Source organism: Bacillus rossius, chromosome 2 (assembly GCF_032445375.1).
Source record: "Bacillus rossius redtenbacheri isolate Brsri chromosome 2, Brsri_v3, whole genome shotgun sequence".
Lineage (NCBI taxonomy): Eukaryota > Metazoa > Arthropoda > Insecta > Phasmatodea > Bacillidae > Bacillus > Bacillus rossius.
The window spans coordinates 85,095,562-85,123,131 of NC_086331.1; the positions used below are offsets into that span (position 1 = coordinate 85,095,562).

A 27,570-nucleotide genomic window follows, 5' to 3' on the forward strand; every position below is an offset into this window, starting at 1 on the left:
TAAGTTTCACAAATATAGCATGTCTTTATAAAACTAATTCACCTGGTGCAGTGCAGTTTTAAGCAAAACTAATTTAATTTTCTGGTAAATATCAAAGCACACTGCATGTATTGCAAAAAAGAGATAATAGTCATTATACATAGTTTTAAAATGACTGTACATAACAGCATCAAAATCTAAATTTTATACTGTAAATTTTAACATTTTTCAATTGCAATATGAAATTTTTAAATAAAAAATTAAGTTTTGGCTTCATTGTAGGCCTACTGTTGGGATTCTTCACCTGCCTGATATTTTTCAAGCAAGTTTAGTTAGTTAATAAATGTGAAGTACTTCAAAAGAGCACGTTGTTGTAAACATGCTGCAAGCTACACTCACAAAGAATGCACCATAAAAAAACAAGTCAGCTAGATGAGTGATGACCATTCGCAAAAAATGAGGCAACTGCGTAGGCCAATCTCTTGTCTTCAGCAATACAATAAATAAAAAGTCTGCATGTGCACACACACAAACACACACACACACGTACATGCATACTACACACATATGAAGCATGAACATATATATATATGTACACACACAATTCCACAAAAAAAATACCTTTTTTTATTGAGGTGATGTTGCAATTTTTACAGGTTAACACTGTGGACGCTAAGCTTTTTCGAAACTTTCACTGGCTAGTAGGCTTTCGTGCTAGTGGAAATAAAATCATAAGGCTGTACAAAAAATATTTATTTCTATAGCTTTAAACATATTGTTACGAATGCAGGACTGCGACATGCGCCAGGTTTGGAGCTGGCTGGCAGCCCTGCATGGCCACTGGAGTCACATGCCACACACTGACTTAAGGCATGCCACACATACCTGGCCAGATTACAAGGGTTATAGCTACACCCCTCCCCGATCCGCTCTCCGCACATCGGCCTGCCTTGGCGCTGTTATCTATTGCTGAACGGCCTTGGGAATTCCGTGGGCTATCACACGGAGTAGCGAGAATGGACACCGCCCTTCTGGACTGTTCGGGCGTCGGGTCGGCCCAGGATGACGCGACTTGTCACAGCCACTCTCATCAATTCGAGAAGGGCGCCTCAAGTACTTAAGGAGTGATGCCGGCCTCGGCTGGAATTCTAAGCAGATTCCGAGTGAGTCCCGCAACATTTCCAGAGTTCCTAGAGTTCCACGAGTGAAGGGAAGTGCGACATCGGCGAAGAGGGAGAAAAACTTCCCCTGAGAGTGGCGCGACACGGTGTTCGACTGGAACGTGAGTGCGACGAGACGGTGTGCATGTGGACAGGCGAGAGGTAAGCGAGGAGTGAGGAGTGAGGAGTGAGGAGTGAGGAGTGAGGAGTGAGGAGTAAGGAGTGAGGAGTGCGAACTGCGGAACTTGACAGACATTGAGTGACTTGAAAATAAACATTTTTAAGTGCCAGTGATTTGTAATTGGACATTTTGAAGTACAATTTTTATTATTAATGTAAATACAGTAAGTCCTCGGTTTACGTCGGGGTTACGTTCCTGAAAATCGCGACGTAAATAGAAACGACGCAAAATGAGCCATGTTTCATGCCACCGGCCGGCCACGGCCCAAGGTCGGCCGGAAGGGGTAGGAGAAAATGCTGTGTCATTGCGGGAAGTAGATAACACTTCTACGTGCGAGATACGTGGGTGGCCGAGCGGGCGGGCTGGTAGTATTGCATCACCGCGCGGAGAGCAGCGGAGAGCAGGAAGCGTCCCTCATGATGTATGATAAGATAAGGCGGTGAACGTGCAGCTTACGCTACATAGCATAAATTAACTACAGAAGGAAACAAAGAATTATAAACGAATTATATACGGTGTTTTGGTTAAAATAAAGATTTACTGTCATTTTAAACGACGTTACTGTGAATCGGCGACAACTTAAATTGAAACATGAGTACTCAAACATTAGCGACGTTAATCCGAAACGACGTAAATCGGTACAACGTAAATAGAGGACTTACTGTATTAGTAATAAATAAAACTATAATAAAACTTAATTGGACTATCCCTTACGAACCTAGCTCTCCCCACATTATAATCCGTAACAATATGTAGGATTAGCAGAGTATAATAAATAACTACCACCAATATAGAATTGAAAATTAAATCACAATTTAAATTTTTCAATAGTTCATTTTTCCGGTTTACAAATAAAAGAAGAGTAATGAAATACAGCATTATCAATCACTGGCCAGCAGAAATTCAATTTTTAAAAAACAAGTAATCCAATACCTGAATGAAGTAAACCAAATATAACCCAAGTTACAACATTAAAAAAAACAAAATTACACAGAAATTAACCATGCAGTAAATTTAAAATACAACCTTCTACTCAGACATCAAAATTTTACTCACAGCAGTTTGAGCATTTATATGAGTGCACCCAACAATTTTAGCATCTTTAAGGGGTTTGTCATCACCTGCACGCCGACGAAGAGCCATTATTCCAGGCATTTCTGAAAAAAATAAAAATAAAAATAACTAAAATTACTTCACATACTTTCGGTTAACACCCTCAAGAATATTATAAAGAAAAATATGCACACTACTATTTTTAAAATTATCACTACTGCTGAAATGCAAAAGTCATCTATTATCTTAAAAAACCATAGGTACTTATAACATATACTATAACAATGTGCTTCTGACAGAAAGATTTATTTAAACAATATAGTTCAGTCATTTGAGAGTTTTACCTGGAAAGTTTTCAGGGAGTCTGGATAATTGGTATGCTAATAGATTTCGAAGTGCTCTTTTCGAATTTTCACTTTGCCATCTCGTAACTTTGCCGCTGGCGCCGCTATTTTGGAAAAATGGTGCCCAAAAACAGTTTTTTGACAATATTTCCTTTCCAACTCATTTAGCGGTAAAAATTGCTGTGTGATAAATTAAACTAGAGGGAATTTGCTAAAATTTATGTACTTACCTTTTTTCTGTGAAATCAATGGTTTCAGCGTAGAATTGCAGCAAAGTCTACTCTAGCACGCGTATTGGCGAAAAAAACTCATTTCCACACCACTAGGCCTAATCAACATAATGCACTTATTACAATTTTCAGTGCAATCTCCTTGGCTTCATTATTCTTGATGGGCCAGTTTCTGCGGGTTAATAGTCTTCAGAACCGAGCGAAACGTAACAGATAGACATTTCTCCTAAGTTATCCGCAATAGCGTTATCAGCTTCCGTAAAATCACCTTCTTTCTAGTTTCATCATAGGTTCGCTCAAGAACAGTCTTTGTCTGTTTCTTTCTTGTCATTGCTGTCTTGCAGTTGAACTTGCAAATTATCACAAGCGCCATTGAAATCCGTGCAAACAACGGAGCACTTTAACCCAGCCTTTCTGCATACACAGGATCCCCGACATCCTCTTTACATTTGCAAGAAATATGTTTAGACAAGGTTTCCGGAGCCGGGGGTTCCAGTGTAGTGACAGGAATGAGCTCATATCTAATTTTTTCCCATCCCAATCGCTCTGCATTTTGTTCAACTACACACCACTGCTGGACCTGATGGTAGGTTCGGGACGAATGTCGTTGTGCTGCTGCTTCTGTCGGTGGCAGCGATGCATTATTAAATTTATTTTTGTATGCTGATTTTCCTGGTTTTAGAACGCGTAGATAGAGCCGTCAAAAGAATAAGATCTACGTCACCGGAATTTCACTGGCATGATGTGAATTAGGCCTACTGGGGCTACCACAAAATGTAAATAAATTTTTTTACGCATGTTGGAGAAGACTTTGCAGTAATTGTACGCTGAAACCATTGATTTCACAGAAAAAAGGTTCAGTACATAAATTATAGCAAGTTTTCTCTAGTTTAATTTTATTTTATCGCTAAATAAGTTGGAAAGGAAATATTGTCAAAAAAATGTTTTCGGGCGCCATTTTTCCAAAATGGCAGCGTGAGTGGCAATGTTATGAGGTGGCAAAGTGAAAACTCGAAAAGAGCATGAGGAAATATACAAGCATACCAATTTTAAAAACTCCTGGAAAACTTTCCTGGCAAACCTCTTTTTGATCACCAAAAGACTGGACTAATAGCTAAACACAAGGAAATTGCATGTCTAGGACTCCACCAATGAATTGAAAGTTTTATGATATATGATAATATCTAATGACAGTGATAAAAAAAAACAGTGCCAGGGCTAGCCTACACTGCTTCAGCATTCCAGTGTATTCATGAAGGACGAAAATTTCAAAAACCATGATGTATGTGGTCAGAAGTTATAAGGAAGGTGAAAGGTGGTAAAAGGCTACAAAAAATAGTGACAAGATAACCTAACATGCATAACTAGCCCACGGACTACGTGTAATCCCAATAATCTATAACTCGGGGAATTCACATAACCTGCTGAGAACAATGTAAGATGACAACCAAACATACATTTCCCTAAAAGTGGTTTGCCTAATGGCATAGTGCCTACCTTTGATTCCCTTAACTGCATTTTACTAAGTTATAATGCTCATTTAATGCAAGTTTTCTGAGCTAAAAAAAAGACTGTGTTGAACCTAGTTTCATTAACCTTAATAACATTTAACTAAATGGTGGTTTATCTTTTATTGTGCCTAACCACCGGTCAAGACACTTCAAAAGGAGTTTTAAGTTGCGTTTAACACCATGAAAGTATGTGTAGAAAAGTACTTGAGAATTTTATTTCCTTAATCTATGTTAGCATTATAGTTATTTAAAATTTTAAGATAAATTTGTATTACCAGTTTTTCTATACCTTTTTTAAAGCTAAGTAAATAATGAAAATGAAGATAAAATTTTGATATGAGTAAGTTCACAAAAAAATAATTTTTTAGCACACAGCTACATCATTTAATATTATTAGTGGATAATGCATGATAAATAAAAAATGGTAAAGAAATTTTGTAAAATTACATATGTACTTAATTTTAAAAAATGAAGTTAGAGCACGAGTAGAGCACGGTGGCACAGAGGTGATACACTAGACTCATATTATGTACTACCCAGGTTCTAACTCCGGTATGGTCATCCTAAATTCAGTTTATAAACACATATTAGGTCTATTTTAAATTTGTGAAAGTGTAGATATATAAACTGTTTAGCTCTTTTCCAATAATAACTTCTAGTTTCATTGTACACAGAAAAACCCTAAGACAAAAATAGGTTGGATTTCAAAGTCATTAAAAATGTTCATGTTGATTCCTAACAACTTCAAAGAGTATGGGACATTTAAAGGCACATAAATTTAAAGTAGACTTATAATATCAAATACCCTGGTCATTACCAATTTAGTACCAACTTGGTGCTCATAAAATGAGTCATGTCCTGAATCTCATCTCATAAGCTTGACATCTCAGTGACCACTGCCATTAAACATCACTGAATGTTCAAATATTAACTGCAAAGAAAAGCATACTTATTTCTTTTCTTTATCAAGGCAATGTTGCAATTTTTACCAGTCGGCACTGTGGACGCAGAGCGTTAGCGGAACTTTAACTGGCCAGTAAGCTATCCTGCTAGTGGAAAGCAGATCTTAAGGCTGTACAAAAATTCTTATTTCTATAGCTTTAAACATATGTAAGATTAGCAGAGTAGAATAAATAATAACCGCAACTATAGAATTTTATTCCTCTAGCGTATAACCAATTATCAGTTTCTAAATTTCAATACAGGAAACAATTTAAAATTAAAACAGAACAATTTAAATTTTTTCAATATTTAATTTTTTCCGATTTACAAAGAAAAGAAGAGTATTGGAATACAGGATCATCATACACTGACAGCAGGCAGAAGATTCAATTTGCAAAAAAAAAGTAATCCGAGATCTGAAAGGAGTGATCCGAATAATACAAGTTACAGCATTTAAAAAAAAATTAAAAAAAAAAAAAAAAAAACATAAATCAACTATGCAGTAAATTTAATGTACAACCTTCTACTCAGACATAAAAATTTTATTTACAGCAGTTTGTGCTGATAAAACATTAAATACTGTAAGGTTCAATGTTAGAGCCTTAAGATCTGTTTGAAGCACTGGAGAAGTTAATAGATAAAATTAATAAATTCTAATTCTACCTAATTGCATTCAGAACAAGTACCAAATTTCTGTATTTTTAAAATAAAAATTTTAAAGGTTGGTGATTCTGAAAAAACTACAATAACAAAAACATTCATCGTGTAACCTTTAGTCACTAAGAAAAAACCAGAATTTAAGAAAATTAGTTTCAACATTATTCCCAAGCAGCTCAAGCAGTTCAGGACCTGCATTACAAAACGTACCTTTCATTAACACCTTTCTAAATATCACGAATACCTTTCTAACTTAATTCCACCCAACTCCCCAGTGGTTAACCTCATTTTACCTCGTTATTTCCCTGTCTATTTCCTAACAGTAATAACCCTAAAAATTCATTTATTGAGATAGAAGGAAAAAATTATATTTTCCTACTTTGTTTTCACTAACTGAAATTTTTCTAAAATGAAACTATGTACTCAGTTATTTTTACGTAATGGGGTTCTCCAAATTTTGTTTTCCGTAATGATATTTTGCCGTAACTGCAATATGCGTAAATTCTTTTTCTCATAACATTTCTCCTAACTATGTTTAACTCAATTTTTAGGCAAATTAACAATAGGGAAAATGCATCCACACCGACAGCCTTGCATTAATCTCAAAAGCTGTAGCTTTTACAGTATAGAAACAGCAGAATACAATTTGTTATGGGACGGGACCTAGTGAGAGAGAAAAAAGGATCAGTGATGACAGGAACTTAGATGTGTGTTTGTAACTTAGAAAGGAGATGAAAAAATAAAGCTCTAATGTCAATGAAAAGAGACATTGCAAGCATAGTTTCCAAGATATTTGCGAAAAACCTATTCTAGTCCATGTAGTAAATTTCTTGGAAAAAAGAATGAAAGCAAATGTGGCAATCCACCCCAACCAATCTTCAATGCCACAGCTCAAACTGCATCAAAATAGCAATGAGCCAGAGTCAGATTCCACAAAAACATACCCCACTTGTTTGCTAGTTTCTTCCCAAACAAGGGAGGCTGTAGGGGAAAATGGGCTCAAAAGAAGAAGTTTTAATAAAATTGTACTTGAGGTTCCAACCTTCATGACTACATGTTTAAGATGGTCAAAAAAAAAAAAAAAAAAAAAGGAATTTTAGGTCCCAACACTTCTGTTCACGAACTTGGGAGGGGCGGAGGGTGGGGGGGGGGGGGGGGTAGCACTGTGTGTGAATGAAACTTGTGAGCTCTGCAGGCCTTAATTTATCAACAGTTTGAGCCTGCATGTCCACTGGCTTTACATGAAGTGAGTACAGGAACTACAAAATTTGCAGACCTCATATATCCTGGGATTTGGGCCTGTGGAACACACGTGCTTTACGCATGGGTTTCAATGTATATGAGAAAAACAGATATAGTTTATAACAAACTGGTAGCATTTAGTACCTTTAGAGTAAAAGAAGGTGAGATAATTGTGGGTAGCCTCAAAAACCTACTTCATGAGGATATCAAAAAGTAGTGGCCTTCAATTTAAAAAGTTGATTAAAGAGCTATAGGATGGACTATTTACAAGGAGGAAACAACAAATTCTTATGCGAAAGTTTCAAGGAGAAAGAAATTAAATGAAAATAAACAATTGTGAACCAAATTTCAGCACCGTATTAAACTATGTTGGAACAGCAGGATAATTTTTCAAGGCAATGTGAATGTTGAAGCATGTTACGTAAGAGTAAAGGACCCAAAGAATACTAAGTATATGTAATAAGAATTAATTTTACTATAGCTAATGGAGTCCATGAAAAGTTAAAGATTATTAACTGCTTCAATCATCAAATGCAGACTCAAAATGAACACTGGGGATGAGTGAGATCATAAAACATGCCTGTCAGAGTTTTAAAATGTAGGCTAGAAACTATTTTAGTACTATTGTGATAATTATTGGCTTAAATAAATTACAGATATTTTATTTTGATATCTATTTTTCATTAGAAAAATTTTATAGATGTGCTGCAACTACTTTGTCTTACACAAGATTGTTTTAATAATGTCTCTTAGTTTTTGGTACTCTGTTTTCTATTAAGTATGTAGGGTTGTACCTGCTACTATGTCACGGTATGGTTTAAGTCATAAAGCAAGTCAAACTCTGAGAAGTTTCCACAAAATTTCTGCAAAAACATTTAATTATTGTAAGAATCAAATTTGAAACATTAAAAAATCATGTACACCTATCCCTCACTTAGCACGTCTTCAGATTGCGCGGATTCATTTAGCGAATGTGAATTTTACTGCCCCAGTCTTGAATAGCATGTCTGTAAATTTCAGTTAGCATGAAATCTCGGCAGGCAAAAAAAAAAAACAATAAAAAAGTCGAGCACGATGTCACAAAGTCTGTTTCAACTTCTTTAAACAACAGATGTGACGTGGGATACAGTTAACTATACGAGGGGGGGAAGAGATGTGCGCGCAGGTCCGTCTATGCTATCAGCTGTTGTACAAACATCAGCTATGGCAAGTTGAATTGCCGCTATGGAGTGTAAAGGACCAAATGTATTTACGCCCACGAGTATGCCGCCGTGCCGTACCTTTGTCACCTGGCCAAAAACTAAGCCATGAACTCAGTCTAGCCAGTGGCAGGGAATTCACTCAAACATAAGCAACGTCTAACCATTCAGCTGCCGGTAACTGTACGTGCTTGATCACTCATAATGCATCAGGTTCAAGTATTTGAGACAAAACTAGAAGTATTACGGTGCGCAGATTGTCATGAAGGTCACGCTTATGTTGGTCGCACTTTAGTTTTAAGCAAGTTAACTGTGAGCACAATCGTATGAAATAAGGACTCTTACCAAAAGTTTATATAAGTCTGATGCTGTTTGTTGTACTAGCGGAAATGTATTTGACATTAGATACCAGAACAGAAATGAACAGATGATTCACGTGGAAAAGGTTGTTAAATTAATGTTGCAATGAAAAAAATAATCATTGGCTGGACAGGATTGGTGTGAACCAGGTGGTGATATGCGAATAAGCACTTCAATTTTTGAAAAATTAAAATGTAATTATCCGGACAGTTATATCGGTTTCACTGTCAGTAAAGGATGGTTTGGAAAGGTACGTGACATGAGTTGAAGGTCACGCCCGAGCGGGCAAGTCAGCCAGCCAACTGACGATAAAGTACATATCTCCCATTACGCGGTGTCTATTTGTCATACAAAGTGCGATGGGAGGCATAAAAAGATAAATGGTGTGACATATTTATAGTTGAGTGTTATTCAACACATTTATATTATGTAAAGTATATTTTCCTAAACAATTCTGAACAAATTAAATAAATTTGTCTTGCTATTTATGGAAACTAATGCTTCAGAATACGCGATTTTGATTAACACGAGCATTTTTAGGAACAAATTAGTCGTGTTAAGTGAGGGATAGGTGAATTTGAAAAAAGCATATACTTGAAGGCAATATTCATCTCAGTATATAATTGTGTACTTGTGTAACCACATTTACAGTAACGCAATTTTATCTATTTTGTGGTACAGATGTCATTGTGGCAATGAATTGAAACTTCAGTTCACCTTCAATATAATACTGTAGAATCCCCTGTATACATGGGAAATGACCATAACTAATACTATGTTAATGACAGAGTTTTTTTTTTTAAATAGCGACAAAAACAATGTTGCCAGGACAGTTGACAAAATAAAGAAGACATAATAAGGGAACCATTTAAGTGGAATTTATACATGCCTTGTTCTGCAATCTCGATTTCTCGTCGTCCAAAGGCACTTTGGTTAATGTTTTTGACACAAAAGTCTGAAAAACTTTTGGTGTTTTTCTGAACTTTCTCTCTCGGTGATACAGTATCTTCTTCAGAGCTGCTGCCTGTGTAGGATGCTGAAACATTACAGAGGCAGCTTAAGTTTTCTCTGAAATAACTGAAATTATAAATATTCTCACAACAAGGTGTCTTGAAAATCATACAAACAGAATTACTTGATTTATTCCTGATTTCTCCAGGTCTCTTACCACATTTACTAGTTGTTTTAATTATGCTAACTTCTAGCTCTAATGTAGCAGATTGCACAATGACTCTCTCTTTAGTTTGCATGTCTACACATGATATAATTTAGGTCTTTTATAATATTTTGCTGAACAAAACATGTGATATTTCTTTAATAAACAATCAATATAATTTTTGTGCTACTTCCTAACTCATACATACTTCAATGTCATGACAAAACTATTTACACATTAATAAAAAGCCTTGAAACTACGAAAAAAATCATATATATTATTTCTCTAGCCTATTTTTCTGTCGGTCCGCAAGATCTTCCTTGTTCCTTTATCAAATTCCATGATTTACCCCTCATTTTAAAGCTTATGGTGCCGGCTAATGATGAAAAATAGACGCACTGTCTAAAAATGTACCGCTTCTCTTTTAAATTTAAGATTAAAAATCATCTTAGAAGAAGTTCTTTAATGGATGCGTCAATTTTTCGATAGATATTGAATTGGATTCGATAAATATCTAATCGGATATCCACTTGAAACCTCAGTGTTAACATATTTCTTTTTTAAATTGCACTTCCATCATAATAAACAGAACTTACGATCAAGAAATCTTAGAGGATTCTTCAACTGACCAAAAAATTCCACCAAAAAACCACTTAACCAAACTTCTGAAACGTCAGACTTTTCTTGTAAGTACTTTTGAAATTACTGTTGATATTTTGCGTCACAAACATTACCTATAAACATTACCTCTTACATTTATTTCTCATAGCATCAGTTAGTATTGAAGATATGTACAACCAAAAAGTGAATGATGATCACATCATCACTTCCAACATTGTATTTAAAGAGGTTAAGTAAAGGCATATATTATTGGTATGTTTGAATATAATAATTCTGTAAAAAAAAATGTGTAACAGCTATTTGTACTGATGTGTTAAATTACATGTCTTCTTTTGTACCAACACCAGTTTACTTATTTCTATTCTTCTTCAAAATGTCATTTCTCCCAAATTTTTAAAGAATAGAATGGTGCGTACTGCGGAATTCCGCATGGATAGACTAGTTGTTGTTTATTACAACACACTTTGAGTCACCATCACTAAAAGAAATCAGTCTCACATGTAAAAAAAAACTGTGCTCACCAGCATTTCAATGAAAAAAACTTGCTTTTTCCATTTTATCCATTATTTAGCACTTAAAAGCTTATTATTTAAACATAAGTATACATTTGAATAAATATTCTACAGATAAATTATAAATTTTTTTGACATCATCTTATTACACTTCACTTAATGAAATAAAAAGATTTTCTTTCTTTTTCATTTGAGAGTTTTTACTGTCCTTAAGACGAAACAACCGAATCCAATCACTTTCAATATTTTTCTCACGCGTTCAGCACATCCATCCAATTGTCGATAATTGCTTTTTGCTCGGGCGACGAAAATTAAGCAGAAAAAAAACGTAGATTAAGTCCTTCAGTAAAAAGTTACTTGAAGTACACAACTAGTGAGGCCCCAAACCTGGCTGCACCTGACGAAACACAGTCGCCACGAGCCAAAATGCCGACGAAGATGGTCACAATTTCTAATTAAATGGCCAAATAAAAATAAAAATGTTAGGTTAACTTAAAACTCGGCAAGGCTCTGACCACCTACGTTAAATTTTCTATCCCACAATTCTCCTACATATTTGGCGAGAAGCCACCGAATGCGCCCTCGTTGTGCAGCGATCGACAGACGACTGACGAGATCATGGCACTGGTTCCTCCACGCAGGAAGGGCAGTCACATGACCTCACCGACCAATCACATACACTCTTCATTCACACTAACAATTACAAGCCAATCAGAACACAGAACATATACACGGAAAACCATTTTCACACATAGAAACAGGGGATTCACTTTCTCCTCTCTCCAACACCGTGGGAGAGTAGTTCTCCTCCAGTTCCCACGCAGTGACGAGATATCGTTACAGTTTCTCTCTTACTGGGGAATCACTGTTTCTTTCTCACTTGCACTTACAGGCCTCTTATGCCTCTCTCTTTCTACACATCACCCCAGACACAGTCCCTTGTTCTAGAATCATTATGCAATATCTGCATTCTAATAAAAACGTAATATATAATTATAATACAATATTCAAATTTAAATAAATAATAGAAAAACTCATTACACATAATATTAGGTAAATATAACTAACAAAACAAAGTTGAAAGGATGACAGAAGAAACATGATTATTAAATAATTATAAATTCAGAATAAGATATACTGGCAACCTAACCCGTTCTTAGTAACAATTTTATTAGTAGAAAAGGCATGTACGAGGGTTATTTTTTTTTCAACCTCCGATCGGCTGTAATAAAAAAATGGGAATTAATTGGGAAATTATTTTAATGTCAAAAGAAACGTTCATCTTTACTCTATTTTTCCACATAATCACCGTGCAGATTGAGGCATTTGTCGTACCGATGCACCAGCTTTCCAATACCCTCTGCATAAAATGATGCCTCCTGCCTATTCAGCCACGTTTTAACAGTGCCCTGCAGTGTGATTACAGTTTCATTTCTCCATGGCATGCCCATTAATTGATACCCTAATCGCTCGTACACAAATCGACACGTCTCGTAGTGTTTACCCCCTTCCACCAACCATGTGGAGCGGCCAACTCACACCTCAGTTGTGTTTGATCACCCTCCTTACAGTCCGGATTTGGCACCGAGTGACTATCACCTTTTCCCCACGTTGAAAAAGTGGCTTGGAGGACGACGCTTCAACACCAATGATGAACTGCAGAGCACTGTTAAAACGTGGCTGAATAGGCAGGAGGCATCATTTTATGCAGAGGGTATTGGAAAGCTGGTGCATCGGTATGACAAATGCCTCAATCTGCACGGTGATTATGTGGTGGAAAAATAGAGTAAAGATGTAAGTTTCTTTTGACATTAAAATAATTTCCCAATTCATTCCCGTTTTTTTATTACAGCCGATCGGCGGTTGAAAAAAAAATAACCCTCGTATACTGCAATGCTACAATCTCATACCTGAACTATATGAATCTGTAGAGGAAGCAGAAAGCGACCTACTCCGATACCGACTTGATTTCTTCAATGCTCCTGAACTCTTTGCATCCTGAAATAGGAAGAGCCAAATGTTAAACATGTCACAAAATTAAATGTAATGACCAAATAAAAATGCACTATATCACAGCATTTCTCCCAGTTTAGTATTTTAAACAGAAAACAAGTTAAAATGCAACAAAGGAATATTCAAATGCAAATATATTTAGGCTACTTCAAGAATGAATAATAGTTCCTAAACTGCATTAGTTAGGCCGCAAACAATACCATGTCATGCATATGTAATGAGGGTTATAGGTTTGATCCAAACAGCATGACTGAAAGCATCATTTTTGTACCCAAATGAATCACAGCACACTAGAATCCTGGAAGTCCTGTACAGAAGTACTCTGTGATGTAAAATATTACCTTTTCCATTTGCTTTTATAAAGTCAAATGTTACCAACACAAAATAACCACAAATCTCAGGATACCTTCCGTATAAAAAGGCACTGACATTCCTTACTCCATTCTGGATGATTATATTTGTTTTACTGAATAGTTCGATAAAGCACATGAAGTTATGATTAATACATCAATTTGTTCCTTTGTGACAAAATTATCGATGACACTTGAAATTTAAGAGAAAAAACGACTGGCTACCTTAAATATCTTTTCTACTTCCTCATATTTTGGGAAATTCACCCAAAATATTGTTACGGACGCATACAGGACAACAACACGCACCAGGTTTGGAACAGGCTGGCGGCCCCGCACGGCCACTGATGTCTCGCGTCAACCATTGACGTAAGGCCATGCCAAGCGTGCCTGGCCAGATTACAAGAGTCCTTGCTCCCCATGCTCCTCAGGCTATTGTCATGTTTAGTGGCCTGGGAATTTTGGGCTTACAGAGGCTACCGTAAGAAGTGGCGTTAATAAGCGTCCCTGTTCTGGTAGTTTCAGATGTCTGGTCAGCCCGAGACAATGCCACATGTCACAGCAGCTCTCGTCCCTTCGAGAAGGACGCCATGGGTATATAAGTGACGATGCAGGCCGCCGCAAGAGTTCTGAGAGTTCAGAGTTCCACGAGTGAAGGAAAGTGTGACATCGGCAAAGAGGGCGAGAGATGCCTCCGAGAGCAGCACGACGAAGAGCGACGAGACCGTGAATGTGTGACCGAGTGGCACGAGGCTGTGAGTGAGGGCAGGCACAAGGTAAGGAGCAAATATCACTGTCGAGTCTAGCTCCAGTGAGGAGTGCGAACTGTGGAACTTGACAGACACTGAGTGACTTGCGAATGAACATTTTTAAGTGCAAGTGATTGGTGATCAGACATTTTTAAGTATAATTATTTATTAGTAATGTAAATATTAGTAATTAATAAAACTGTAATAAAAGCTAATTGGGCTAACCCTTACGAACCCAGTTGTCCCACATTATACTCGTAGCATTTTGGTGTCAGAAGTGGGATAGCCCTAATTAATAGATTTAGTGTACGGTTTTTTGTAACTAAAATTTAAAAAAAATTACAAATTAGTTAATAGAGAATTTAGTTAAGGAACTGTAGATAGTTTTGAGTGTAGTAATAGTATTAAAGTTAGTGTTAGTTTTTAGTACAGCTTTAGGTTAGCTCGTAGGGGAAATTACAGTGTAGTCATTAGACAGTAGTGATATGTGGATATATAAGATGGCGGCCAACAAACTTAAAAACATAATGGCTTTCTTGACCGAAATGAATAATAAAATTGAGAGAAACCACAATAAAATGAATGAAATGAAGAATGGACAAGGAGAGATGAAGAATAAAATTGATAATATCCAAGAAGAAATAAAGAATGAAAAGAAGAACACCCAAGAAGAGGTGAAGAATGCTATGAAGACAGAGATAGACAACATCAAGAAGAACAAAGAAGAACTGAAGAAGCTCAATGAAACCAGCATTCAGTTGAAAGGCAAAGTACAGAGTTTGGAGCAGCACCTTGCACAACAAGAACAACTCATGCAAGACAAAAACAACAGTTAATTCAACTTGAACAGGCAACCGAACGGCATGTAGAAGCTGTGACCGAGGAGTGCAGTCGGATGATTAAGGAATCTATAGCTGCTGCAAACCCTAAGAGTAACTCCGAGGATGTTAAGTTGGAGGACACTTCCAGCGGCCACACAAAATTCAAGCCATCCACCTTTGATGGTCAGTCTTCGTGGACAGTGTACAGAAGACAGTTCGAGGCAGCTGCAGAAGTAAATAGTTGCGTCTTGGCCCTGCAAGGATCTCCACTAGAGCTGCTGCAGACCATACCAGTTCCAGACAAGAAAGACTATGGAGTATTGGTAGAGGTCCTTAAGATGAGGTATGGCAACCGACACATGGGCTATGTGTATAGAAGAGCCCTGAAGACATGTCAAAAGCAATATTATTTTATATGTAACAACTCATCATTGTGTGATTACTCAGAACCTTGTCAATATATGTGACGGTGCCAATAAAACTGAATAGTCACCCTGACTCGTTCGTATTCATCTCGACCACAAACTTCCCCGTACAGAGACCGAGGTGTATGGGGCACCTCAAGACCCTACTGGCAGTAGTCTTCGCTGAAAACATAGTGACCCCACCGCTAAAAGCGGGCCGGTAAGTTCCAGCAGTGTATCCGCTCAGGGGGAAATCGAGCCTAGCTCCCCATGGGCCACAACACAGCCCAGGGAGAGAGTCGATAGCCGGGTCCACGTGCCCATCCTTGTGGTGGCACCCAAGATCTCTATTTATGCCGACCTAGGAACCCCCCCCCCCCCCCTCGACAATATGACACACAGAATAAATTAAGTCCTACACTAAACTTTTCATATAAACTTGTAGCCATTGTAGATTGTCCAAAAAAAAAAAAAATTTTTACTCACTTCGTCAGAAAATGCAAAGAAAATAACTTATCAAAAATAAATAAATAAAACAGCTACACGTCAACACTCAAACATTAAGTCATAGATTAAACAATCCCAGACAACATGTTGAAGTGTACAGAAAAATAGCAGCTCCTATATCTCCCTAAGACATGTGACTGACTAATATCAACCTACAGTAAACATTTAGATTATGCAATATATTACATTATCTTCAATTAAGCAAGAATATGCTATATTATGCAAACTGATTAAGTGACCAAACAATTGAACCATAACTTTTCTTCAAACATTTTCTTCTCTAATTCATTTGAATTTTTCAAATATAGGCCTACAGTATATTAAATGTGCATTTCCAACAAGGCTAAATCATTATTTCAAAAATTTTTGCAATAACAATTTTAATACATATTTGCTTTTAAATGTACAAATTATTTTGTAAACTTAAAACATATTTATAATCATCTTAACCACTTCTTTCACTAAGAACTTGCTTTTATAAAGAAGCAAGGTAAATATCAACAAATTTTATTTCACCATTTTGTATCAAATTTTGTGCTCTTGCTAATGGTACTAAACCCCAGATTGTAAAGATTAATATAGAAAAGTTATAATAGGATTACTGAACTGATGTTTACAAATTTTGGTAATTCATTTTTTCTTTCTCTTGCACAGACGGGTCAAAGTATGTAACAAACTGAGATTTCGTTTTCTCAAAAATCTGTTTAGCAACGGTTTTTAAAGACAAAATATTCCTGATTCCAACTTGCATTGTTGTTTTTTATTTTCATTCGTTGTGGTTTTGGAATCTTGATTTACATTAGACTTAAACTTACATGTTTTTCGTACAATGTAAAGCCGTGATTGTCAGCTTACTGATTGCTGTTTCAGTTATTCATGCTGTTGCCGTCATAACGGGAACACACCGAGTGGTAAGTGGGTTAGCTGTCCAGTCGCTTGACGAGGTGACAGATGTTGCATCAACATTTCTTGCAGTCAGTTCAGTTTTACCATTAGCCTTATTTTTACTGACTAAAAGGTTTTTTGATTTCATTTCCACTTTTCAATTCGTGTGTAATTTGTGTTACTTTTTTTTTATTCACAGATTTCATACCTAAAATCATCTACCATCGTTCTGAGAAATTGATTTTCAATTTTTAATTCATCAGCTTTAATATACAATAATTTAATTTGATCAATTAATTCATTTACATTACTTAATTCCATTGACACAAATGTTAAGAGTATGTTTGTTGGACTAATCAACATCAGGCACACCAAATAATAAAAAATAATCTTGAGAGTAACTGAAGCTATGTCCCCACTTTTCAAAGTAGGTGGCATATATAGTTGGAGTTATTTGAGGGGGAATATAAATATTACAAAGTATTAGAGATTTGACTGGTAAGGTTTTAATTATGATCCAAACTGCATCGATTTCTGGATGGTCATATGCTTGTATAGGCCGAACTGACATAAATTTATGTTTAATAATCACAATTATTACACCAACTCATCTTTCCTTGGCAGTAAAAACTGAATTTCAGTCAGTTTTGAAAATAATATATTTATCTGTAAATTAATGAGAAACAAATTTTTCCAGAAATTCGCTGGATTTAGTTCTCAGACCTCTTAACATTTTGGTAATAAATTTCCCAATCCAAGGAGTTGAGAATTAGACACGTGTGAAATTATGGCACTACTCCTGGCACCGTGGTAAGCGCAAAAAGTCTGTTGTTTTAGATGAAAAAGGCTTACTGATAGGGCTTGCATTTACAGGTTCGGCATTGGACAACTTAGAGGCAATATGCTCAGGATGCAATTTGCAGAAGAAAGAATTTAAAAGGTACCCATCAGGCCAGAAAACAATGTTATTAAGCTTTTTGAAGTCATTTTCAAGAACTGAGGTGTAAAATGAAGCATATTTATTGTATTTCATCAGAAGTTTAACTTGTACTTAGGAAAGATTAAGTTTATTGTTAATATATAGTTGATGACAACCTGTACTTGAACGGACTAAACAAAATAAGTTAAAGAAGAGTGCTTTCATTTTCTTATATACTGGTTTAGTGATCATTTTCAATGTGTATATGTTTCTGACACCAACTTACATTCGAATTTTCTTTAGTTCATTGGGATAAGATTTGGTATCTATTTTGTTATTAGGCTTACGCAAGTGTACAACGTAAAACCTTGCTCTTCGACATACTGCTTGTTGTTAGTACTGTTGATGATGTACAATTCCTGCTGCGTCAAAAGTGGGTTATTGGTTGATCCTTTGTTATCTGAAGCGCACCTTGATAATCTTGCCGTTACACTCTCGTATTGCCTGAAGACTGTTCAAGCACTTGACTAAAGTTTTTTTTTAAATCATTCTTCTTACGGAGGTTCTGCTTTAGTTGATTAGGTTAACTTTTTATTTCAGATGTTTCAGAACTAGAGTCAATGAACCGAGTCTATAGGATGAGTTCAAACTTAAAGCACAAGGTTCAAACAAGAATAATTAATTAGTTCATCCAAATTCAAGGTATCCATTAAGATTTCCTTAAATTTTCCATTAAGTTAACATATTTTTAGGTGATAATTTAAACACATCAATGGAGCTACCTTGAGTTAGTTCGAGAGTGATTTCAGCACCATAGGATAAAATAGAAAAAAAAATCAAGCTGAACAACAATCAATGAATTAATGATGACTGACATCTAATACAAACAGAATGAACATACGACTGACATCTAATACAAACAGAATGAACATATGACAGACATATAATACAAACAGAATGAAAATACGACTTATACATGGATTACATAAAGTTATGAGTTGCGTGCTGGCACACGTTCGCCAGCATGTACCCACTGCCACTACTGACTCACTCACTGACTGACTGAACAGCATTATAGTGAATTCAGGGCAAATACTAACACTAACTTAAGAATATATTTAAGGTGGTTTTGAAAGAGATGGTGTTCAAGATACTACTGTAATTAATGCCTTACATTATAACACAACACAATTATTTGATAAGATATTTGAGTACTCTAAGGAAAATTAAAATTGGAATTAATATAAGGTAGTCTGCAGGGCGAGAATGTGTGCTTGCCTTGCCCTGCTTGGAGTTAATCACCCTGGCCTTCTGCCGCGAAAGGCGTGTTGTGCCAGTCAGCACCTATCATTGTGAAGGAATCTAGCTGAATTGTAGCTTGCAGGCACCCTGCATGGTCGAACAACAAGAGGTCACTGACTGACTTACTGTTAAGACTTACAGTGGGATGTGTGCACATGGACTTATGTTTTAATGAGACTGAGAGTAATGATAGTTATACCAAGAGGCGCTTAAGATTTACTTTCATACAGGGTTGGCCGATATAAACCACAATGTTTTGTGCTTTAAAGCATGGTTTATCAAGTGTTTTTTCAAAATGTATTTCAAAATAGAATATCTTAATAAAATTTAATGAAAGGTCTAATTACACTCTAATAACTACAATAGTTTGGTCATTAATGTTTCTTGTGATACAGGAACAAATAATTATATACTAATCAAGATCTTATCATTTAAATTATCTGAATAAGTTGTAAATTATACCCAGCTAAATATTCCTCTAAAATTATATTAGTAAATTGACGACAGCAGCGGCAATGCACAGATATTGAAATTGAGCAAAAAACTGGGATTTCTCAGACACTGGTAGGAATTTATTAACGCTGTTTTCAGGGTAATTACAGGAACGTCTCTAGTGCTGGAAAATTATATTTCGTAATTTTATTTTTTCTTTGCCGAAAATCTGCGATGCAAGATATTTACCAAAATACCCTTTCTGTGGTTCAGTCCCTGTCAGATGTGCAGATTTGCTGGACTTCAGTTCTTTGATGTTATAATTTTTCTCATTCAAAATGAGTGGCAGAAAGCGAGATGTTGTATGGCTTTCATTTGAACATGCTGAGAACCAAAATAACTAATGTAATAAAACAAGCTGGTTTAAACCAAAAAAAAAAACCTGTTTAAACAAAAAATACCTGATTTAAACAAAAATAGATGTTTCATTAAAAAAAAATAAAAACAGTTTTTTTTTCTTCCAATTGTGCTTTTATAGTAGAATGGTAGTTACCAACGAGTATAGTGGGTTGCCTACCCGATAGTCTCAGGATGTACTGCACTCAGGTCGCGCACGCTGGAGGTCTCTGGTTTGATGCTAAAGAGAGTGAGAGCATCCAGTGACCGAAGCTGTAAAGGGCCGATCAGTGCCAAGGAAATAAATAGTGTGTTTACGTAATCAAACAGGCATCCAGAGATCCGAATTCTGCCCACTATGGTACTTACCTATCCCTAACCTCTTCCCCCCTTCTTCCGTCTCAACTTACTTCCAGAGTGGCAAACATAAGAGTCCAAGACCCAGCCACAATATACCATTACAATAGAGAATGTTTAAGTACCATATTTGTTAATTTTCAAATTAAAATTCCACTATACTCATCAAGGATATGTGAATTCATGAAACATTATAAGTTAAAAGTATTTAGAACAGTAACATTTTAAGTCTCACTCACCAGTTTTGTCCTTTGACCAGGAAATGCTACTGGTTCTCCAACTACCTGTAAAAAATTACTTCTATAAAACCTTATTACACTTTTAAAAATTACTAAAAGTAAAATTTTTGGCATTCAATGAAACACACATGATTACTTTAAACACTCAAAAATAAACATACTAACTATAAATAAACCCAAACCCATCACTTTACACAGTAGGAAAGAGCATGTGAGTGTTTCTGACGACAGACCTTAATTTTTGGTCTAACATGCCATGATGATTCTTTTTTTTTACCATTACTTTTATTTAAGGACTATTTCTAAAGTTTTAACACAATTGCCCCTTACATTTGTTGTTCTATCACAAATATTTCAAAATTTTGGTGTAATATCATGGGTGTAAGTTGCGCAAGTCTTCATAATTATTATCACTTGCACAACTTTTTACGTCTACTACTAAAATTTTTTATAAAATTTTAAAATTATTCCTTAAATAAAAGTAATGCTTTCTTTTTTAATTAAAAGTTCAGCATTGGATGAATTAAAGACTGAGTCTTAACTATACTGATAGTTCATTAAGGAAAGTTGCAATGTTTAATACGTAAGGAGCATTGGAAAAACGAGTCACACAATATAAATATTATTTCTCAACAGAGCAAAAACACTGACACTATAGACTGCACCTGCAATTACCAACAAATGCCTTACCCAGAACAAAATGGCAAGAGTCTTGCATCACATAACTTTGCACAAATGCTTAAGAAAACGGAATCATTTGATTACAAACTCGTTGCTCATTCATTAAGTCATGCCAGGGGGTTGGAACATAACCTACATTTTTTACCACATATTATGCATGATAAGTTAACAATAATAAACGAGGACCCTAGACTTCAAAAACAAAATTTATTTACATGTTCCTATTGGTTTCTTAAACGTAATTTTGTTTTCAGTTTGTTGTGTAAAGAAATAAAATGTTTACCTCTGTTTTGCTTTATTAAACGGTCAAATAAATTTTTTTGTATATAGTTGTTTAAGAGATGAAATATATGAGGCTGTCACAATTATATGCAAACCAGACTTAATAATGTAAAAAAACTAATTAAATTAACTTAAACAAGTCAAGATAATTACAATTTCTGTGAAACCACTATATGAAAATAGTTTCTGTTGAACTGAGAGCAGTTAAAGTTAACAGCTATGATTTGTTTTGTACAAAAATAAACCCTGAATTTTATTTATTTATTTTTAATTTTTATGGACTTTACATCTGTTGGCATTTAGGTAATTATTTTCCATTTTCTACTAAACCAGAACCATTGTTAAATTCTTGAGTTGATAAAAAAGTATCAAACCCCACTATCATGCTATGAATGGTAACATTTTGGTAAAATATCTTAATATGATGCCAGAAATACACACTCTCACAAATACAGTTATACCCGTTTTCAATTATTACAAAAAAATATATATTTTTTTAAATAAAATGCAAAATCAAGGACAGCTCTCACGAGAAACAGTGATGCATGTTACTTTAGTTAGTGTAGTGAGTCTTTAGGCTATATATGGCGGGATAAGAAGCACTTTAGTTTAATAACATGATAACATGAATGGCCATTTGCGAAATAAAAACATGAAATGTTAGCAATGCTGAGCTCTCTGACACATTGCCAGTCTGTTCTAATTGAACAAGTGTTGCAGCAGTATTTTTGTAATATGGCCAAGAATAGTGGCTGATCCTATACATGTAACAATTAATTTAAAGAAGCGTAACTGATCAAAAGTTCAAAGTAAGTAACCGTCCCCATTTCAAACTTTTTTTTCCTCTTGTTAGATAAGAATAGTTAATCTGCATGAAGCAGGCAGGAAGATACAATATCTATATCTCAGTGATTAGCTATAGCTTATAGATTATTTGTAGCTCAAAGATAATCTGTAGATACAAGGCAGATGTGGAGCAAAAACTCGAGACAACTTAAACCACGTAAATATTCAGGAATACCCCTAATGGCTGTTAAATTGGATGTATTGTAAACTAAAAACTTTTCCTTACAAATCTGTCAATAGAACTAAAAAAAATGCTGATCAAGAAAAATCAGTGGATCACATTGTGTATGGTTAGAAAACAAGCCTGAAGTAAATTAATAAAGGGCAAAAAAATAAAACAGATAAAAGAATGAATTCTTTAGGGGGACAGTAGACTATTAAAAGCTAAAAACAATGACAGAGCATTAAGATTTTAAACTTAGTTAAACAAGTACCAAAACCTACAGGTACAACAAAAACAAAATTACTGACTTATATTTAATCCCACAGAACCAATCTCAAAACAAATAGTTGTGAACCTAAGCCAATGTTTAAATAAAGCTATAGGCAGGAATATATTTCCATAATTGATTTTAAATTGCTCCATAATGCACATACACAACGTCTGGCCTATTAACAAATGTGAGTATGCTTAAAAAAACAGATACAGACAGCTTGCATTGAAAAAGCTAACAAATCAGAATGTATTCACACAGTTCCTTAATATACAGTAACTTAGGTAGGCTTATCTGAATCTTATGAAATAAATTTTTCTAGTTTCAGATCCTGACATTTAGCTAAGTAAAATACATAATATTTAGCTAGTAAACATTTAACATTAAAAATTAATAAATAAACAATGTAAAATCAAGCCTTTTTTTATATTTATAAAAATATTACATTGGCATTTTAAATTCACCTTTACAACACATTACACAATACTTTATCAACCACTTGTAATTTAATACTGTTTAGTAATTTCATTAAATAATTAAAAGTCTGTAATACATCCCGATGTACAAACTTTGGTTACAAACCAATAACCAATTTTTTGACATTACACTCCACTTTTTGATATGTATCAGTAAACTTGTATTGTTGATTGTATCACACTGATGCGTGACCCATAAGCCGGACTTCTGCTTGCCAGCATAAGTGCAAGTTCACTACTCCGTAGAGAATCAGGCTAGGATTCAGATAGTTCCATGTATAGAATGGCGATTACAAATAAACTCACAGTCAAGTTATTTGCGAGTTTCATTCTGTAAACAAAGGTGTTCTGGACGGTCACAATACTTCACCAAAATACACCACCTACACGCCACTGTCTCCGGCCACATGACTAACACCAACACTGAGAACCCTCTTGCTACATACCCATTCATACAGGGAGACAGTGCGATCTGTGTCAAGATGGTGCCCAACTAGTGTAGCCCATAAGCCAATTTTCAAAATTCGCCAAAGTACGGACCAAACAGGGTACATAGGAATGGAAGCCAGCGCGACGGAAAGGCACACAATAGGGCTGTCACAACTCATAGGAGATCAGGTTACAGCGCAGCTCACGCTCCGAGCCAGCGGCCTTAGAACCATCCCTCTCCTCCCGTGCACTGAGTGAGCATGCGGATAAATGCAAGCGACCGAGACCCGACCCGAACCAAGCCGGGCCGACTCATTCTCTAACACCACGCAGCTACATAGACTTCCGTGAGCCGCATGCGTGCAGACAAGGGCCCCTCAGCCGCAAGGAAGGGGCAGCAGTTCTCCCTAGCTGTCCGCGTCCACCACCGACGCAGTTACCCGCCACCCGGGCTGTCCAGCCACGAGCTAGTACGAACACAAGAGCATGGACATAGCCATAAAAATGGAGGAGATGTGTAACAACTGCCTCAGATCCATTATCAGGGAAACAGTGACTGGTGAGATGATCCAGTGGCACTGTGTGTGCAAAAGTGTTCGCACAAAAACAGAACAGTTAGAGAGTGCCACGGAGGGCGGGATGAGGGCGCTGTGTGCTCCACAGTATTTCCGCATACAGCAGGGAGAGACCGCACAGTGCCAACAGTGCTGAGCCACTAAACACTGAGCATGCGCGGAGGCCAGCGAATTTGTAAATTTCCAGGATGGTTTTTTTTTTGTATATTGTGCGAGGACTATATGAAGAGAGCGTATCACATTCAACTGAACCCATCACTGCATGCCACGATTGGGCTGGTCGTTCTCTCGGAGTTCACGGGAAACGCGCATGAGAATCTACACAAGTTCCTACGAGTATGAGGTGATAAGCTAGCCCGTTACCATACAGCTACGGAGGAACCGACTGAGCACATGAGCGAACAGCTGCGTGAAGATGCAAGCACGTGATGGGCCCAGGTGAAAGACTATGGCACCACCTGGGCAGACTTCACGCAGCAACTGGAAGCCTACTTCAATGATGCGCATGCCAGGGTTCGCTGTCTGAATGAACTATTCTGCCAAACTCAGACAAGCACGGAGAGCAACGAGGCCTTCGTGCACGGCATGCTACAACTGTACCAACGTCTCACACTCAGCGGCCGAGTACAGGACGTGCTACGAAACATTGTTGAACTACTGTCACCTCAAATCCAGCCATTTGAGAGCAGTGTAGTAGGGGAGGGACTGGATGTGTTTCTCACCTTGGCAAGGGACATAGTCATCTCTAGGTGCCCAGAGCACCACCCGACTCGCCAAGCCACACCCGCATCAAACACCGTACGGGTGGAGGATGCCTCGGTGGTGGTCCAATACATCAACCCTGCACCGCAGAGGAACGCCAACCCCTCCGCTGCCCAAACACTGAGGGAGGGGTCAGCACGCTCGGGCCACAACAACCAGGGCACACGGCAGGTCCGCTCAAACGACTGCCACAACAACCCAGCAGACATGCGTGATGGCTGTCCACCCCACTGTCAGTAATGCCCAACACCAGAGCACCATTGGCAAAGTGTCTGCCCAATGAGATAGGCCCTGTAGCCAGCTTCAAGGGGAGGACACGCGCCATCGGGAAACGAACACTAGGGGGTGGCATCACAGCTGGCCACTACCCCCAAACTCAGCACCCAGCTCCACCAGATGTGCTGCATCACCCATCACAGACCAGTGGGGATGGCTAGCCACACTCGACGGTGAGACGTCCTAGGTCGTTGGCAAGCAACGCCGGCCACCAGCAACCCCGGTCCCAAGTCCGGTGTCCAGGCATGCACCAACCCGCCTAGGCCGACTGAGGTCACGGACGGGGATCCTTATCAGGATCCTGGTTTTGCTGAGCAGGCGACCCATGGAGGCATTGGTGGACACCGCGGCGAGCCACTAGTACATTGCGGCCCCCCTTGTCCCAGAGGCGGACATGACGGCTGAGGTGGGAACCATCCAGCTAGCAACCAAAGGATCCAGCATGCTCGCGACTGGGTGAGCCAAGGTGAACATCAGCATCAGAGATTGTATGACCACTATGTGAGCCCTCGTCATGCAGGACCTTCGGGATGAGTTTATCCTGAGGTTGCCGTGGCTGACCCAGGAGGATGCTAATATCGAGGTTGGGACAGGTAGGGTGCATGTCGGGACCCAGGAATGTTGGACCATATACAGACTAGCACATCGGCGCCCACCCACCTGGACAGACCCCATACAGCTGGTGGATCTCCGCCATAATGTAACACCGGAACATTGTCCCCTCATAAATTCAAGCATCATTTAACAGGTGTTTGCAGCAGCCAACATGCTGCGCAGAACCAATATCACAGAACACTGTATCCTGATGGTCCCCGATATTCTGCTGTTCGCCAAGCCAGTGGGGTTTGGCCCCTGCGAACTAACTGCCATCCCAGAGCAGATCACCAAAATGCTCGGGGATGGAGTTATGGAGCCCAGCACCTTAACTTACAACTGCCACATTGTCAAGGCCACCAAAAAAGATGGCTCGCTGAGCTTTTGTGTAAATTTTAAGCCCATTAACGACCTTAACATTCCCACACCACTGCCAGTCATTAACCTCATCGAGACCCTTACCAGCATGGGTGATGCCCGAGTCTCATGTCAATGTACCTGAAATCAGGGTATTGGCAGGTACCAGTCCGCCCAGAGGACTGCTCCAAGTCGGCCTTCACTGCACCAGAAGGCCGGAAATTTCAGTTTTGTGCGTGCCGTTCGGACTGATGGATGCCCCCACAACCTTCCAGACTATGATGGTCAGCGTCCTGGATGGCTACATCAGCAAGTTTGCTGCAGCGTACCTTGACAACGTGATCATTTGGTCACAATGATGGGAGGACCATGCCCATCACCTCACATTGGTCATTGAATGGCTTGCCACACACGTACTGACGTATGTGCCGTGTAAATGCCACATCGGCGCGGAGGAACTTAATTCCTGGGCCCCCTCGTGAGCACCGACAGGTGCCAGCTATGTCAGCAACGTAAGGACCGCCGGGCCGATGGCGTCAAACAGCAGCAGCCCCGACGGCCTCACAACCCATTTCACACCGTCGCACTTGATGTCATGGGACCCTACCCCTACACGTCCCACAGGAAGAAGTTTTTAGTGGTCATCACTGAAACTTTCACCCACTGGACAGAGGCATTCACAGTTTCTAATGTGCAAGTTGGCCCCATCGCCATGCTCCTCGACACAGAAGTTCCCGCAATATGGCTTTCCCCGGGTGATCCTCAAAGATAATAGCACCCAGTTCCAGGGACGGTGCTGGAAGGAAGACTGCAGTGGCTGGAAGGAAGACTGCAGTCGCTGGGAGGTGGATTACCATACTATCCCCACCTACCACCCAAGGGCAAACCCAATGGAGCGCCACAACCAGGATATCGAAGTCCAGCTGCGACTCTGTCAAAATGGGAAGTGCTCCTCCCAAAACTTCTCTACTGTCTACGACGCCGCTGAAATGTTGTCACCGGCCAATCCTCTACGGAGTTACTCCAGGGTCGGGACCTCGTCCTCCCGGGGGAACTCTGGGTTGTGGACACTGTCGAGTGAACGCTCTAGACGCTCATTGCCGAGAGGCGGGAATATGCCCGCCGAAACCAAACCTATTTCATCACCGCCCACAACCCACCAATCCACCTTCACCACTGGAGCCGGAACAACAGGTCTACGTCAGATGTCAACACCTGTCTGTCAGGACAAAAAGTTTTGTGCCAGCTTAGCTCCCAAATGGTCCAAGCCTCGCGAGGTAAGTGGAGTAACTGGTCTCGAACAGACAACTTATGCGCTCACCACGCCTAGTTGAAGG

The 27,570-nt window shown here is 38.1% G+C and overlaps 1 protein-coding gene across 2 annotated transcripts in view; it reads right to left on the bottom strand.

The window, feature by feature from the left end:
• LOC134529424 (adenosylhomocysteinase-like 1) overlaps positions 1–27,570 on the bottom strand; it is a 133,104-nt gene that overhangs the window by 101,752 nt on the left and 3,782 nt on the right. For both annotated transcript variants that reach the window (XR_010074575.1, XM_063363489.1), the window contains exons 2-5: positions 20,522–20,566; positions 13,058–13,145; positions 9,748–9,894; positions 2,377–2,477 (exon numbers count right to left, since the gene is read on the bottom strand). Coding sequence is in view for 1 of the 2 variants with exons in the window: in XM_063363489.1 (XP_063219559.1) it covers positions 2,377–2,477; positions 9,748–9,894; positions 13,058–13,145; positions 20,522–20,566 (381 nt within the window). In the remaining variant the exon portion in view is untranslated. The remainder of the gene's footprint in view (positions 1–2,376; positions 2,478–9,747; positions 9,895–13,057; positions 13,146–20,521; positions 20,567–27,570) is intronic.